This window comes from Pelobates fuscus, chromosome 3, assembly GCF_036172605.1.
Source record: "Pelobates fuscus isolate aPelFus1 chromosome 3, aPelFus1.pri, whole genome shotgun sequence".
Taxonomy (NCBI): domain Eukaryota; kingdom Metazoa; phylum Chordata; class Amphibia; order Anura; family Pelobatidae; genus Pelobates; species Pelobates fuscus.
In genome coordinates this window covers 237,522,287-237,536,811 of record NC_086319.1, presented here as the reverse complement: position 1 = coordinate 237,536,811, position 14,525 = coordinate 237,522,287, and the positions used below count along the sequence as shown (strand labels likewise).

At 37.9% G+C, this 14,525-nt stretch overlaps 1 protein-coding gene across 29 annotated transcripts in view; it reads left to right on the top strand.

Moving 5' to 3' along the window:
* Positions 1-14,525, top strand: part of CELF2 (CUGBP Elav-like family member 2) — a 395,195-nt gene that overhangs the window by 263,773 nt on the left and 116,897 nt on the right. For all 29 annotated transcript variants that reach the window (XM_063448243.1, XM_063448239.1, XM_063448242.1 and 26 more), the window contains one exon: positions 14,316-14,364. In XM_063448243.1, the coding sequence (XP_063304313.1) occupies positions 14,316-14,364 (49 nt within the window). The remainder of the gene's footprint in view (positions 1-14,315; positions 14,365-14,525) is intronic.

Genomic DNA, 14,525 nt, shown 5'->3' with positions numbered 1-14,525 from the left:
CTCTTACCTTTACATATTAAAGGTTATATTTATATACCTTATGCTAACATTGATCCTGCATTCATACCATCCCAACACCCTTACATTTAAGCAAAAAAAAAAAAAATGTACTATGGAAAAAGAGCAATCAAGTAATTTTTGATTATTACCATGTTTTTGTTTCTCCACATGTTTACCCTTGAAATATATTTATTTTGTGAGTTTTATTAACTACCTTACATTGTGGGGTATGTGTCAACATTTTAGGATTTCTTCTTTTGCCATTTCCTGCTTACCTTACTTACATTGGTAATTTACTCAATGTATGCATTACAGTATTTTCCCTTAGATACTTAGACATATACTACTTCCTAATTTGTAGCAATGTTGTATTCCTTTTCTATCAATAGTGCAATTTCCAAATCTTATTTTCTGTTAAACTAGATGTAATAGAGAACCCCCTTACTAACTATATTTAATGACACATTTATTTTAGAACTAGTTAAGCTTCAAGTTATTTAAAAATGTTTTTCTATCTTGCATATAACATATTAGTGTACATATTTATTTACAAAACTACATGCAAGATCCAACACACTCACACATTCACTAAAAAGCAATTTCAAGACTCAGAATGTTATAGTTTTTTAAAAACACTTCACCTAGGCAAACATTAAAGGGATTTAGTTACAGTATATGATCATATATTGTATAAGTCTGTCACAACACCAATGTGCCCCATTCTTGGCAAGTTCAGTCCTAGTAACTAAATGCCTGCTGTAATGAGATTAACCCACTTAATTGGGAAATCCTTCCTCCTTGGACTCTGCAAGGTTAAATAGGGCCCTGGATTGAAACACGTGTAACAGGGAGGGATGAAAAACTATGGACTTGGCTTGACTCCCATATATATATATATATATATATATATATATATATATATATATATATATATATATATGTACACTATATACACACAATTCAATTGATACATCTATATATGAATTAGAGTTGGAGATTCATTTCATTCCGGGCCAAACTGCAGGTTGTCAGAATTTGAGCCAGTTGGGTGATGTTAAGAAATCCCGAACTCTAAGCTTAAATTAACCTAAATCAGAAACCAACCAAAGCAGACAATGGCCAAGCATAAACGCTTACTTTTGGAAATCGGAATTATACCCGTGACACCAATAAAAAGATGATTAATGGCTAGGTAGCAGCCACACTAAATGTTGATTTTATTCACAAATCTAGTGAGAATGACTTATTGTGAAGCCCTGAGGAATAAGCTGGTGCTTTATAAATACCAATAATAATATTAATAATGATAATTATGAAAAAATGTAGAAGTCCATAATTTGGGCATAATAATCCACTTGTTTGTGTGTTTGTTTTTCTCTCTAGACTTAGACTAGCAGGTATATTTCATCATATGCATAAACTAAAAGATATAACATAAACCAAATACTAAAAACATACACACACATGAAAAATACAAATAACTGTGTGCCACATTTAGGCAAATTGAATGCTATAATAGATTAAATAACAAGGTGCACACTGCAGTTTCACCTTTATCAGGGACTTATTGAGTACTTTTATTTGAATCAAATGCACAGTGAGACCTGATAGTAAGAAGTATAGTGAAACAAGGAAAATACCGCAAGGTGATTGCTAACATTTTTTAAAGGGAATTACAGTCAATATGGACTAGCATACACATATTCTTTTCTATTTCCAATTCCCACTGCTGCTTCGTTTGACACATGTGTAGATCCAACGCCATGTGTGATATTGAGTCATCCGTGCAATTATTAACCTTAATGAATGTGAAATAATGCACAGATTCCCTATGTGCAGTCTAGGGGGTCCAATCAGACAAGAGTACCAGGATATATAGGTCCCTGTCTGCTGAGACTGTAAATCCCACTAATCTCAGGCAGAATTGAGGCATATATGTCCCAGTGTTGCCCTTACAATAAAGTCCTCCTCTTAACCTCTATACTACCCTGACACACCCCAATACACTACTACACTACATTTTCTCAAAACGTTAATCCCTACATTACAATAAGTAAATAACAATGCATTCATTCTACAGTTCCCCAACCATTAACTGCCTTAACATTTAAACTACCACTATCCATAACCTAAACATAAAAATAAATGTAAAAACATAATGGCAAAGTATCAGTGTATTTGTGGAGAATAGTTCCATCTCAGGGTTTTGGAGACATTTATAAAAAACACTTAACTTTTGGTCTTGAGGTTTATTTGGATCTTTCAGAACCCAAAATTCTATTTTTTTTTCTTTTGCTATCTTGAGTATTATATTTATGCTGTACTTTGAGTCATGCCACCTTTTTTATATTTATTCATGGGGTTTATAAAACAGCTTCAAAAGCTTCACACACACACACAAAAAAAACATCTAGCAAATAGGAAAAAAAGATCTTGTTAAAAATGTCTGCCATGTCTCTGCAGAAGATACTGTCTAATGTAAAACATAGTCTACTATCTCTTAAGAGCTAATCCTGGTCAGGTCAGTGAACAGTGACCTATCGAAGAATTTCTCTTAACATGCATTCATTTGTAAAGCCATAGATTCAGTGATGTTTGTCCTTGTTAAGAAATGTGTGACAAGATCCGTGTAGTTGCAAAGGTCATTTGTAGTTTTGACCAGAGTTCATTTTTTTTTTCACTTTAACTGAAGTCACAGTGATTGTAAATGAGTTTTCAACTCTAGATAAACACATTGAGGTTTTACCCATAAATACGTATAAAAGAATTAATACAATGTAACCTCAAGCCTTTAGAAAACCAAAATTGTAAATTTATATTCTTTCTCTGGCTACAGTATTTACAAATTCTCATGCACATGTTCCCTTGTGATATTCTGTGAATGAAGGCACCAACATTGGATCTGCATCTGTAGAATACCCATCTGATCATACAGTGATATCTACTAAAGTGTGAATTCTCATAAATGCAAACTAAATTTCACATTTTAGGCCAAAACTGCCTTAACTAAAAAAACTGCTGATACAATTAATCTATTTTTAAATATTAAATGTACCTAGAATTCACAGACAGCTGTTCTGTTGATGTTACATTAATGCAATGTTTATAGGAAAACAATCAAACGCAAACATGTACCTTTGTTTTAGTATACAAAATTAAATTTAAGGTAAGTATGCTATTTTATGCTTGTCTGCCTTTTAGAACAGTGGTTCCAAACCCAGCCCTCAAGTACCCCCTACCAGTCCAGTATTTAGGGATTACCCTGTTGTGTCTAAAGTCTTATTTTTTTATTTTTTTTCTAAAAACACCTAAGACACAACTGGGTAATCCCTAAATACTGGACTGGTAGGGGGTACTTGAGGGCTGGGTTGGGAACCACTGTTTTAGAACATAGAGCAACCCTGCTTCTCTGCCTGTGTGCATCAATATATTTGAATATACTCTATGGAGAATAACTGTGATGGTATTTGTAGCGAACACAGAAGATTTCTCTGTGATTTGGAAAATATTTATTTTAGCATGAATTAATACTGACTGATGACTGAACTGAAGCTTCAGACCCAGTGGCATTGCTTTGTGGTTGCTTTTTCATCCGAATGCTTTACTTGCATATCAAAGAAAGGTGCCAATTAAGAGTGAATAATTTCAGAATAGTAGGCAAACCTCCCGCACAGTGGTCATGTAATGTAATTAAAACTGGCAACAATCTTTCCAGAAGCTGTCTTCTAATATACTGCAGTAGGGGTGATATTATTTTAGTGCTACCAACAAATCCACATTTTAAGTAGCATATGTTTTTGATTATTTTGTATTATGTTTTGGACACGGGTTATAAAACAGTATGAAATAAACATATTCTTAAAATATCCTTTTGCATCTAACAACACTGTTCAAAGTAGAACCATTTATTATTCTTATAGTTAAACATTTTACTGTGACCATATGGCCAACATCGAAGATTAACCTGGGAAATAGATGAAAACTCTGTATACCGAATGGTTCCTCTTAGGAGTGTTACTTGAATATGCATGAATCATAATGCAGTTCTAGACCTGTTGCCACAACTTGTGTTAAGCTTTACCTTGCTTTATACATTGTAGCTTCCATGTTCCATCAAATCTCAGAAGAACAGGAAGATTAATCCGACTGCTCTTCAATATTCAGTTGTAGGTCAAGTGCCCCTAGACTTAATCAGTCAAGAATAACTTCTGTCTCCACTTCACTCATACTTTAATGGAACAATGTCTCTTACTACAGAAGTTATGAGGGAAAAATAATTGCTTGGACTTTGAAAACATGGTGTATCTAATTACACAAAAAAGATAGGAGCGGACTTCTATTGTTAGAGTTCAAGTGTACAGAGGTCTAGAGTACTGGTGAATGATTTGAAAACAGCTGGACTTTGTATAATAAGTGCGTTCTCTTGAGAGCAATTGTGAAGCATCACATTTTGCAATAGTAGTTTGACACTGCCTGTAGAGGAGCACATCATGTTTAAAACAAGGATATAATCACATGCTAAGTAAATGGAGTGATCCAAAGCGGAGAAAATGAAATTATTTTTAATTAAAATGTACTCATCTTCTCATTTTATGTCTCTTCATGGGTAAAATAATTAAATAACTACAGGTTGGTTTTAATCTAGTGCTTTCAGTAAGTTGTATGATTTATATGAAGCTATTTGCAACTGCCCTCTTCATTTTAGCATTCTTACTAATGAATAAGTAACTACAGGTATAGGTAACTTCTGTACACATCCACTGATACTGTACAATGCTCCTTTCAGATTCTGGTTATCTTACCACTTAGCAGTTTTAAAGGGAAATGTTCCATGTTGTGCTGCTTCAGATAAGTATAGTTTGGGTTTTGGCGTTTGGCTTTACCTTTGTACCTAAATTGTCACCTTGTCTAAAAGGGACACTATAGTCTCCAGAACAACCAAAGCTTAATGTAGTTGTTCTGTGAGAATTATCAGTCCCTATAGGCTTTTTGTTCCAATCACTCTCTTTTCAGAGAATATAAGGAGATGCTGATTGGCCAAGCTGGTGTTTAGCCCCACCCCTGGCCCTCCTCCTTGATGATCTCAGCCAATCCAATGCTTTTCCTATGACGTTGGCCAAGGAGGTGGATCGGAAGTGGGGCCAGCACCGGCGGACATGTGCAGTGCTGGAAATAAGGTACATTTTATTACCTTTTAAGAGGCACAAGAGGGGGGCAAGTCACTTAAATGGTGGTTTAACACTACAAGGTAAGGAAAACACGTTTGTGTTCCTGACCCTAAAGTGAATTTTGGTAATTTTCTATGGTTTATCTTATTTGAGCTGTAGCTGTATCAGTACAAATTGAAAGTGTAAAGGTCTTACAGGGTGCCTAAAGCTTTGATGAACCAAAAGATGATGGTTTATTGGTAGGATAACACCACATTTCATGGTACAGGTGTTTTCTGGTTATTACACTGGGTATATTATATGAAGATATTTATAACTCACACACATGCAAATGATTGACATAAGAACATTGCACCGTCAGTGGCAGATATGTTAAGATAGAAATGATAACCCCCTAGTGGACTTTATGTTCTAAAGCTTTAATAACCTTTTTTATGTGACATGCATCATCAAACTAGGTCACCAACGGTTAGTTTTTCTGGTATCCTATAAAATACGTGTCATTATAGTATGCGACATGCTGTCAGGCTTGGAGCAGAGCTCCAGGCTGCTATAGATGGTTTCACTGTATGATCAGGGAGGACATATTTTAAATGCAATAAAACCATAACATTTATAAGAAAAAAAAGTTGTTTTGTGACATTTCCAAACTTACCATAAATTTATTTTTTTATTTATTATTCCTTTTGACCACAAAACTAGCTTTTTTGAAAAAAACAGGACCTAATTCATATTTAAGGGATAAACTGCTATAAATGACTTAATTAAGCAGAAATTATAATGTTGAAAGATAAGATGACACCTGGGACAGTCTGTTTCATTTGCAAGATCTTCTTCTGTGGTGTTATCTCACAACAGCACCTCACCTCTCAAGCGTATTCTTGTTATCAGAGTGACTGAATAATTTGCTATTTTGTCTTAAAAACACTAAAATTAACACAGGCACATTTTAAACTTAATTGGCTTTGTCACACTTAGAATGCCCAAAAGCACTGTTTTCAGTTAATGTTGACTCTACTGGAATGTGCTCTTCTCTCAATTAGCGTTCGCTATGGTCAAAGATCTGCTAGTTAGTAGACTTTTGAATATAATGTTGTCTGCTATGTAGCATACCATACCTGTATTGTTTATATTCATTGCATGATGCATTATGTATTATATACTTGTCAAGAGCTGCACTCATGCAGTTAGAATAAGTTCAGTTATGCATAATTTTTAAATCCAAAATTTGTCAATTTCCATTGTTTTGCCAAATTTATTCTTAAAGCAATTCAAATGAACACATAAATAAAATTTTCATAGTATATCTTTCATGAAATAAAATAAATATAACATTGGTCAAAATTATTTCAGTGGCACTTTAATACGTACACACTTCTAATCCTGGTGAATTATTTATTCATCCCAAACCATCCAAATTCTATGCACCATGAATTCTAGAAGGTGCTAGAAAAATCCTTAAGAGATTCTGGTTCTGGTTCCATGTCCCATAATCACATAAATCCATTTTTATAATGCTCCAAAGGGATGAGATTGGGTGACAGATGATATTATTGAAGTGCACTAAATGAATTGTCATGTTCTTACAACTAAGCTGAGATAACCTGTGCTTTGTGACGTGGCATGTTATCCTGCTGTTAAAGGTATTATAGCATCGCTTGAGTAGAGGGATGAACATGGCCAAAATTAAACAGTTATTATTAAGAGGCCAAAAGTGTGTCAAGAATGTTTTTACCCGTGACATTACCCCAAGGTTTGTCACACTATGCAGCATTTTTCCAGTCTTCTACTATCCAGTTTAATTTGCTTGTGCCCAGTATAGCCCCAGTTTCCTGCTCGCAGATGACAGGAGTAGAGCCAACTTGTTCAGAGATGCTCTTCTGCACACCACTGCTGTAAATCATGGTTATTTTAGTTACTGTTACCTTCCTAGGTATTAAACCTTGACACTATCTGTATGTATAAAAGGAGATTGCACTGTAAAATCTGTGAAAACCTTTATTTTATGTTATGTGGAAAATATGTTTTGTCTCTGAATCTACATCATAGTATTCGTACTTTGAGCCTTGTGTCTCTTCCCACCTCTACGTAGGAACAATTTTGTAACTAACTAATATAAGCACACAACTGGAGATTTTCATTGTATTCATTGCATCAGATTTACCAGCACAGCTAAGATTAAGTCACAGATGGGACTTAACAATGCTATTTGACAGCCAATTAGAGCAATCTGACAGAAATGATACATTAATCACCATAGACAGCCTCCCAGATAGACTTCCACCCAGGTTGAACTAGTTTTTCCCTCTATATTTAGCAGAAATCACATGTTCTCTGAAGAAAAAAATAACATATTACACATTAAACACTAAGAGTCATTGTTTTGGGCTTCTTTATTTCCTTCACTAGCTCTTGAATTCATTCTGCAAAAAAGGAAAATGGCTGTCTTCAAGTCAAAACAATTTCAGCATCTTGTAATGATCTTACAAAATCATTACAAGATGTTCTTAATACGCACCATATTTTTTAAGAAAGTTTTAAAGTTTTATAGTATGAAGAAATAAAAGCCCTTCTATATTATGCATATTTCTACTGTGGAGCTGACTAATCTTTAATATGGTCCACACCAGACATGGCAATGCATTGTGCAAACTTCTGAGGGCTGCATTGGTCTTAAACAAAGGATTTCTCTGATCACACCATTGGCGGATCCAGGGGGGGGGCAACGGGGAAATTGCCCCCCCCGAGATTCTCCCCTGCCGGGTAGTGCAGGGCTGACATTGCCCAAGTGCCAGCCCTGCATTGTGCCTGCAGACCGGGAGGGAGATCAGTGATCTCCCTCCCCAGTCCGCAGGCACATTACTGACAGCCGACCGGCAGGGGAGGGAGAGAGGACCCGGGAGCTGTTACCTGCAGCTCCTCCGGGTCCTCCTCTCGCGAGATTTGGAGCGTTGCCGCGGTTACCACGGCAACGCTCCAAATCTCGCGAGAGTGAACTCTAGCCCTGGAGCGCGGGCTAGAGTTCACTGGAACCACTGGACCACCAGGGATTCCCCACTGGGACCACCAGGGATCCAGAAATGTCCCCCCTCCTCCTCAATAAAGGTAAGAAGGGAGGGGGGACATAATATATTTTATTAAATACATTTATTTTTTTATTTTTTTATTAAAAAGCCTCCCTTCCCTCCTCCCCTCCCCCATACACACTGCCCCCATATACACTGCCCAACATACACTGCCCCCATACACACACTGACCCCATACACACTGCCCCCATACACACTGCCCCCATACACACACTGACCCCATACACACACTGACCCCATACACACACTGACCCCATACACACACTACACACACTGACCCCATACACACACTGACCCCATACACACACTACACACACTGTCCCCATACACACACTACACACACTGTCCCCATACACACACTGTCCCCATACACACACTGTCCCCATACACACACTGTCCCCATATACACACTGTCCCCATACACACACTGTCCCCATATAAACACTGACCCCATACACACACTACACACACTGACCCCATACACACACTACACACACTGACCCCATACACACACTACACACACTGACCCCATACACACACTGACCCCATACACACACCATACACACACTACACACACTGACCCCATACACACACTGACCCCATACACACACTGACCCCATACACACACTACACACACTGACCCCATACATACACACACTGCCCCCATACACACAAACACTGCCCCCATACACACAAACACTGCCCCCATACACACAAACACTGCCCCATACACACAAACACTGCCCCCATACACACACTGTCCCCATACACACACTGTCCCCATACACACACTGTCCCCATACACACACTGTCCCCATACACACACTGTCCCTATATACACACTGTCCCCATATACACACTGTCCCCATACACACTACACACACTGACCCCATACACACACTGACCCCATACAAACACTACACACATTGACCCCATACACACACTGACCCCATACACACACTGACGCCATACACACACTGACCCCATACACACACTGACCCCATACACACACTACACACACTGACCCCACACACACTGCCCCCATACACACACACACTGCCCCCATACACACACACACTGCCCCCATACACACAAACACTGCCCCCCATACACACAAACACTGCCCCCATACACACAAACACTGCCCCCATACACACAAACACTGCCCCACAAACACTGCCCCATACACACACTTCCCCCTTACACACACTGACCCCATACACACACTGACCCACAAACACTGCCCCACATACAAACACTACACACACTGACCCCATACACACACTGCCCCCACAAACACTGCCTCCATACACACACTGCCCCACAAACACTGTCCCCATACAACACTGTCCCACAAACACTGTCCCCATACACACTGCCCCACAAACACTGCCCCATACACATACTGCCCCGCACACACTGAACACCTATACACACACAGTGCCCTACACACCCTGCTGCCCCACACATTGCCCCAAACACACACACACGACCCCCCCATACACACAGTGCCCCCCATACACACACTGCCCCACACAGACATACAGTGCCCCCCCATACACACACTGCCCCACACAGACATACAGTGCCCCCATACACACACTGCCCCCTAACACACACACTGCCACCCTTACGCACTCACACTCACTTCACCGCTCACACACACTGCACCTTTCACACACACTTCACCCCTAACACACACCACTTCTCTTATGCCCTATATCCCAGCAGACCCCAGGTAAGTTGTCAAACTGTTCTTAAACGGTATGACTACTTACTCCGGGGTGGGATCCTGGCACTACTGGCACCATAACTACTACACTGAGCTGTAGTGGTTATTGTGCTAGGATTATTTTTTTTTAAATAATCTACAAGTGCCCCTCCCGAGATCAGGCTCTGGATCCGCCACACTATCACACCTGTAGAATTTTCTTCAATTTCTGGTGCTGATAAAATTATTGACATTGTGCAGCATCTCTAGCTGGCATATATTCTATTTAATGTGTGTTAAAGGCAGAGTATGTCTTATGCCCATGACAAACACAACTCATACACCAGAACATTAGGATTTAAAAAAAAGACCTGGCAAAGGAAATTGGTGCATGCCCCGTCTGTGTCATCTGCCCAGCCAAAAATACTCAATGTACTATATGAAGAGTCAATAGGTGTGTGGTCACACAAAGACAGGCATATCAATTTGCTTACTGTCAATCAGCCATATAAGGGTGAACTATGCAGAGAGCACAGCAGTCTCTGCATGGTACTAGTATCCTTAGCTCGACCTTGTCTACTAATGAGCTTGCAGCTACTTGTCAGGGGACATCAAGGCTGCCATCAGAACTTTTAGATCCCCTTACAAAATTACCCCCCCCCCATGCCTAGCAGACACTAATGTGTACATACACACACATTCACGAAGATGCATACTCACACACAGATGTGCATTCTCACTCACGTATTCTCACAGGTGCATACACAGATACACATTGCCATTCATATACAGAAATATATACACATTACCAAACTCAGATAAACACACACAGATACATACTGCCATACATACAGACTCACTGCCACACATATATACACACAGATATACACTGCCACAGAGAGATATACACTACCATACACAGATACAAACATACACAGCACACACAAAAAGATACACACAGCCACACATGCACACACACAGTCATACAAACCCACAGATACATACACACATGGGCACACAAATCCTCACACATTGTAATACACATATAAGGACTGACACACACACACAGATATCACCAAATGAGAGCTGTTTTAGCCACCCTTCTCTTTGTCTACATTTGTGCTTTACGAGGGTGGCTTCCCTGGTATCCACTGGGGCAGGGAACTGCTCCGGGCTGCAGGCAGTGCAGAGTTTTCCCTTCCCCTTCATGCAGGTTTCCTGTGGGTTGGGAGGAAGAGAGCTGACATCACTTCCTCCCAGTGCTGCCATGCTGAAAAAAGATTTGGGGGTCTGCTATGCCTCAAATCCTGAATGTAGTCTGGCTAGGGGACATATGTATCTTCCACAGGCTACAGTCAGAACCCTTCAGATAGTACTAGTTTTCATCTCCTGATGGTGGCACTATCAGGGAACAATTCTTAATTTTAATGGTAATTATTAATGGTAGATTAAAGATAGAAAGTTAGATGTAAGACAGACAGACCAACAAATTATATAGATATATATATATACACACACAACCCTCACATTTGTGTAAATATTTTATATATTAATGGCTGTGTGTTGAGTTATTTTGAGGGGACAGCAAATTTACACTGTTATACAGGCTGTACACTTACTACTTTACATTGTAGCAGAGTGTAATTTCTTCAGAGTTGTCACATGAAAAGATATAATAAAATATTTACAAAAATGTGAGGGGTGTACTCACTTTTGTGGGGTACTGTGTATATGTATATATATCGTGTGTCATCTCAAAAGAGAGAAAACAATGATATATATATATGATTGTTTTCTTTTTTCAGGTACATACATCACACCAACTCCTTTATTGAACATTTTTTGTTATTAACATGTTAGTTAAAATTGTAGGTTTTTTTAATTACATATTATATAAATATCCTTTGTATTTAACAAGAAAATTCAATAAAACATTTACAAGAAACCTAGAATAGGTTCTACAATATCAAAGAATCTTATACTATTTCTGTGGCTAGATGCTAACCCTCTGGGATGGCAAGCATGACAGGACATATTATCAGATCAGGCACCATAAAATATTTAAAGATAGGGGGGGAAAGAAATTAATCCATAGCAGAGATGTGCACTGAGAGAGAAAAAGGGAAAAGAGCAATGGGATACGAGAAATTCTTCCCTTTCACACATAAGTGAGAAATAGCTAAACTAATGTGTTCCTCTGAAGGGTTTGCACAGCTAACTGCTAGGTAAGAAACGTTAAAATGAATGCTGAAATTTCCAAAATATACAAAATGATTACGTGCAGTGGAAGCTTATTTAATCAAAGCTGCAATTCTCCTCTGCTTGGTGAATTATATCAATGAAAATTACATCTTTGTGGGACACAAAAGATATTGAAAATATTTTTTAACACAGAAAAATAAATATACCTTGCTGTCTCTGTATCAGTAGAATTATTTTTTCCAGTTGGTATTACAGGTGAAAGATATCTAATCTTTGCACTGCAATTTATTCTGATGTGTTGAAACATCTTGATCCTTTTAGGTTTTGGAGAGGAAGTATGCTGAACATGCAAGAGGTGAAATGTTTGCAAGTGGTAAAGCTTTGACATATATTCATCAAGATAAATATACAGTTCCACTTCCAGAAGCTCAGCTTAAAGCCATGAATTGACTAAAACAAACACTATAGTGTTAGAAAGGCAAGCATATTTTGCTCCCTCCCTCCCTCTTTACAATAAGGACCCCCGCTACAATCAAAAAAAGGGCAATGTTTTACTTTCCGGATCAAAACAACAGGTTTACTACATCCAGACCACTTTATCTCAATTAAGTGGTCTGTGTGCCTGCAGTGGTCATTAACATAGTTTCAAAGTTTAAAAGGTGCCATGCATTTGTCTGTTGTTTAGGATTATATGGTATGTGGTTATCTGTGCAATTTATATGTTTTATTGATAACATAATAAAAAATGGAACTCAGCACATATGGAGGGTCAGGTATTATAATCGGTGCAAAGCAACATTTTGTCTCAAAAAGAGCCTTCTGAAAATCAAATCTTTCTCAAGCTTGAGAAAGGCTGTTCTTGAGCCAAAATGTATACCCTGGGGAGGAGGCACTCTGGTAGTTCATTTTACGTCTACCCTTCTATATTTATATTAACATTGTACTTGTAATATGTATTATTAATATTATTATTATTTCTATAGTGCCAACATATTCCACAGCACTTTACAATTATAGAAAGGGAATATTTGAAGGCTCTGCTCAAACGAGCTTACAATCTATAAGAATTTCAGGTAGATGAATATATATTGTTAGATTTCCTGCCCAGGCTTACTTAGCATGATTTATTTCCAACTTTTTTGCTTTTTGTAGAATTGTCAGAATAAAACATAGCTTGGAGATAACATGTTGCTTGGTCAGAGGAAAGTTCAACTAGGTTTGGACAAGAATAACATTATAGTATCTGTCTATGTGCCTGTAGATCCAGCCTTAGCATTCTGCCCTTTAAAACTACCAATGCCTTCAATATTACTGCCAATGATGGAAGTGCAGTATCTGATCTTAAGCTGAAAAGAACACTGCAATATAAAAAAACAAATAATATTAAAACAAGCTGAAATGCGTTAGGGGTCTGGAGTGTCCCATGAATGTAATGAACAAGGAAACAAAGAACTCGTGACATGGTTATTAAAATAATGATGGACTAGACAAGAGGTTGCTCAAGCCATTGAGAAAGAGACATAAAAGTGGACAGAGGGGACATGGGTTAATGGTCCATCTCACTTACAATAACTACCCTTCACTGCCATTTACCACTAAATATTTCAAGAAAGAAACCTGTAAAAAAAACCAAAAAAAAAAACCCTCTGTAACATGATACCTATAACTACAAATAAATTGTATTAATACTTACAGAAATATATATATATATATTGTACAAAGGTATAACCTCTACAAGCTCAACTTCCACTCTACAAAAACAGCCACACTTAAAAATCTTCAGCTGAGTGACTGGACCAAATACAATGAAAGTGAATTAACATGATCCTGTATAATGGGTCTACTTTTTGTCATATGTGGCATTAAACCTAGTCCATAAAAATACGGTGAATTGCTCCCTAAGGACTTCAAGAGAGTCCTGGGAACCCCAAAACACATTTTTTTTTTATATAAAATTGATGGTTGCGATTTTGACATCCACATATTTTATATAGAATGGGTGGGTAAGTGTTAGGCATTTTACCACTAACTATTGCATGTGAAAGGGATGGAACGGTAATTAATAAGAATTTTCACATGCACAACAGTTTTGCATCTTAAATGTAATGCCAACCAAAACATGCTAACTCTTCTTTTATTTATTTTCAGATGCATCATCCTATTCAGATGAAACCTGCAGACAGTGAAAAGTCCAACGGTAAGTGACATGTTCTACTGGTCCTCAAACAAACCATGCCCGTATATCGATTGGATTTGATACAGATGCACTGAAACACATATATTGCTTGTCATTTTAAGTTGTTTTATTAATTTTCATAATTTTTAAAATATATTTTCTCAACAGTGCAATAAATGATT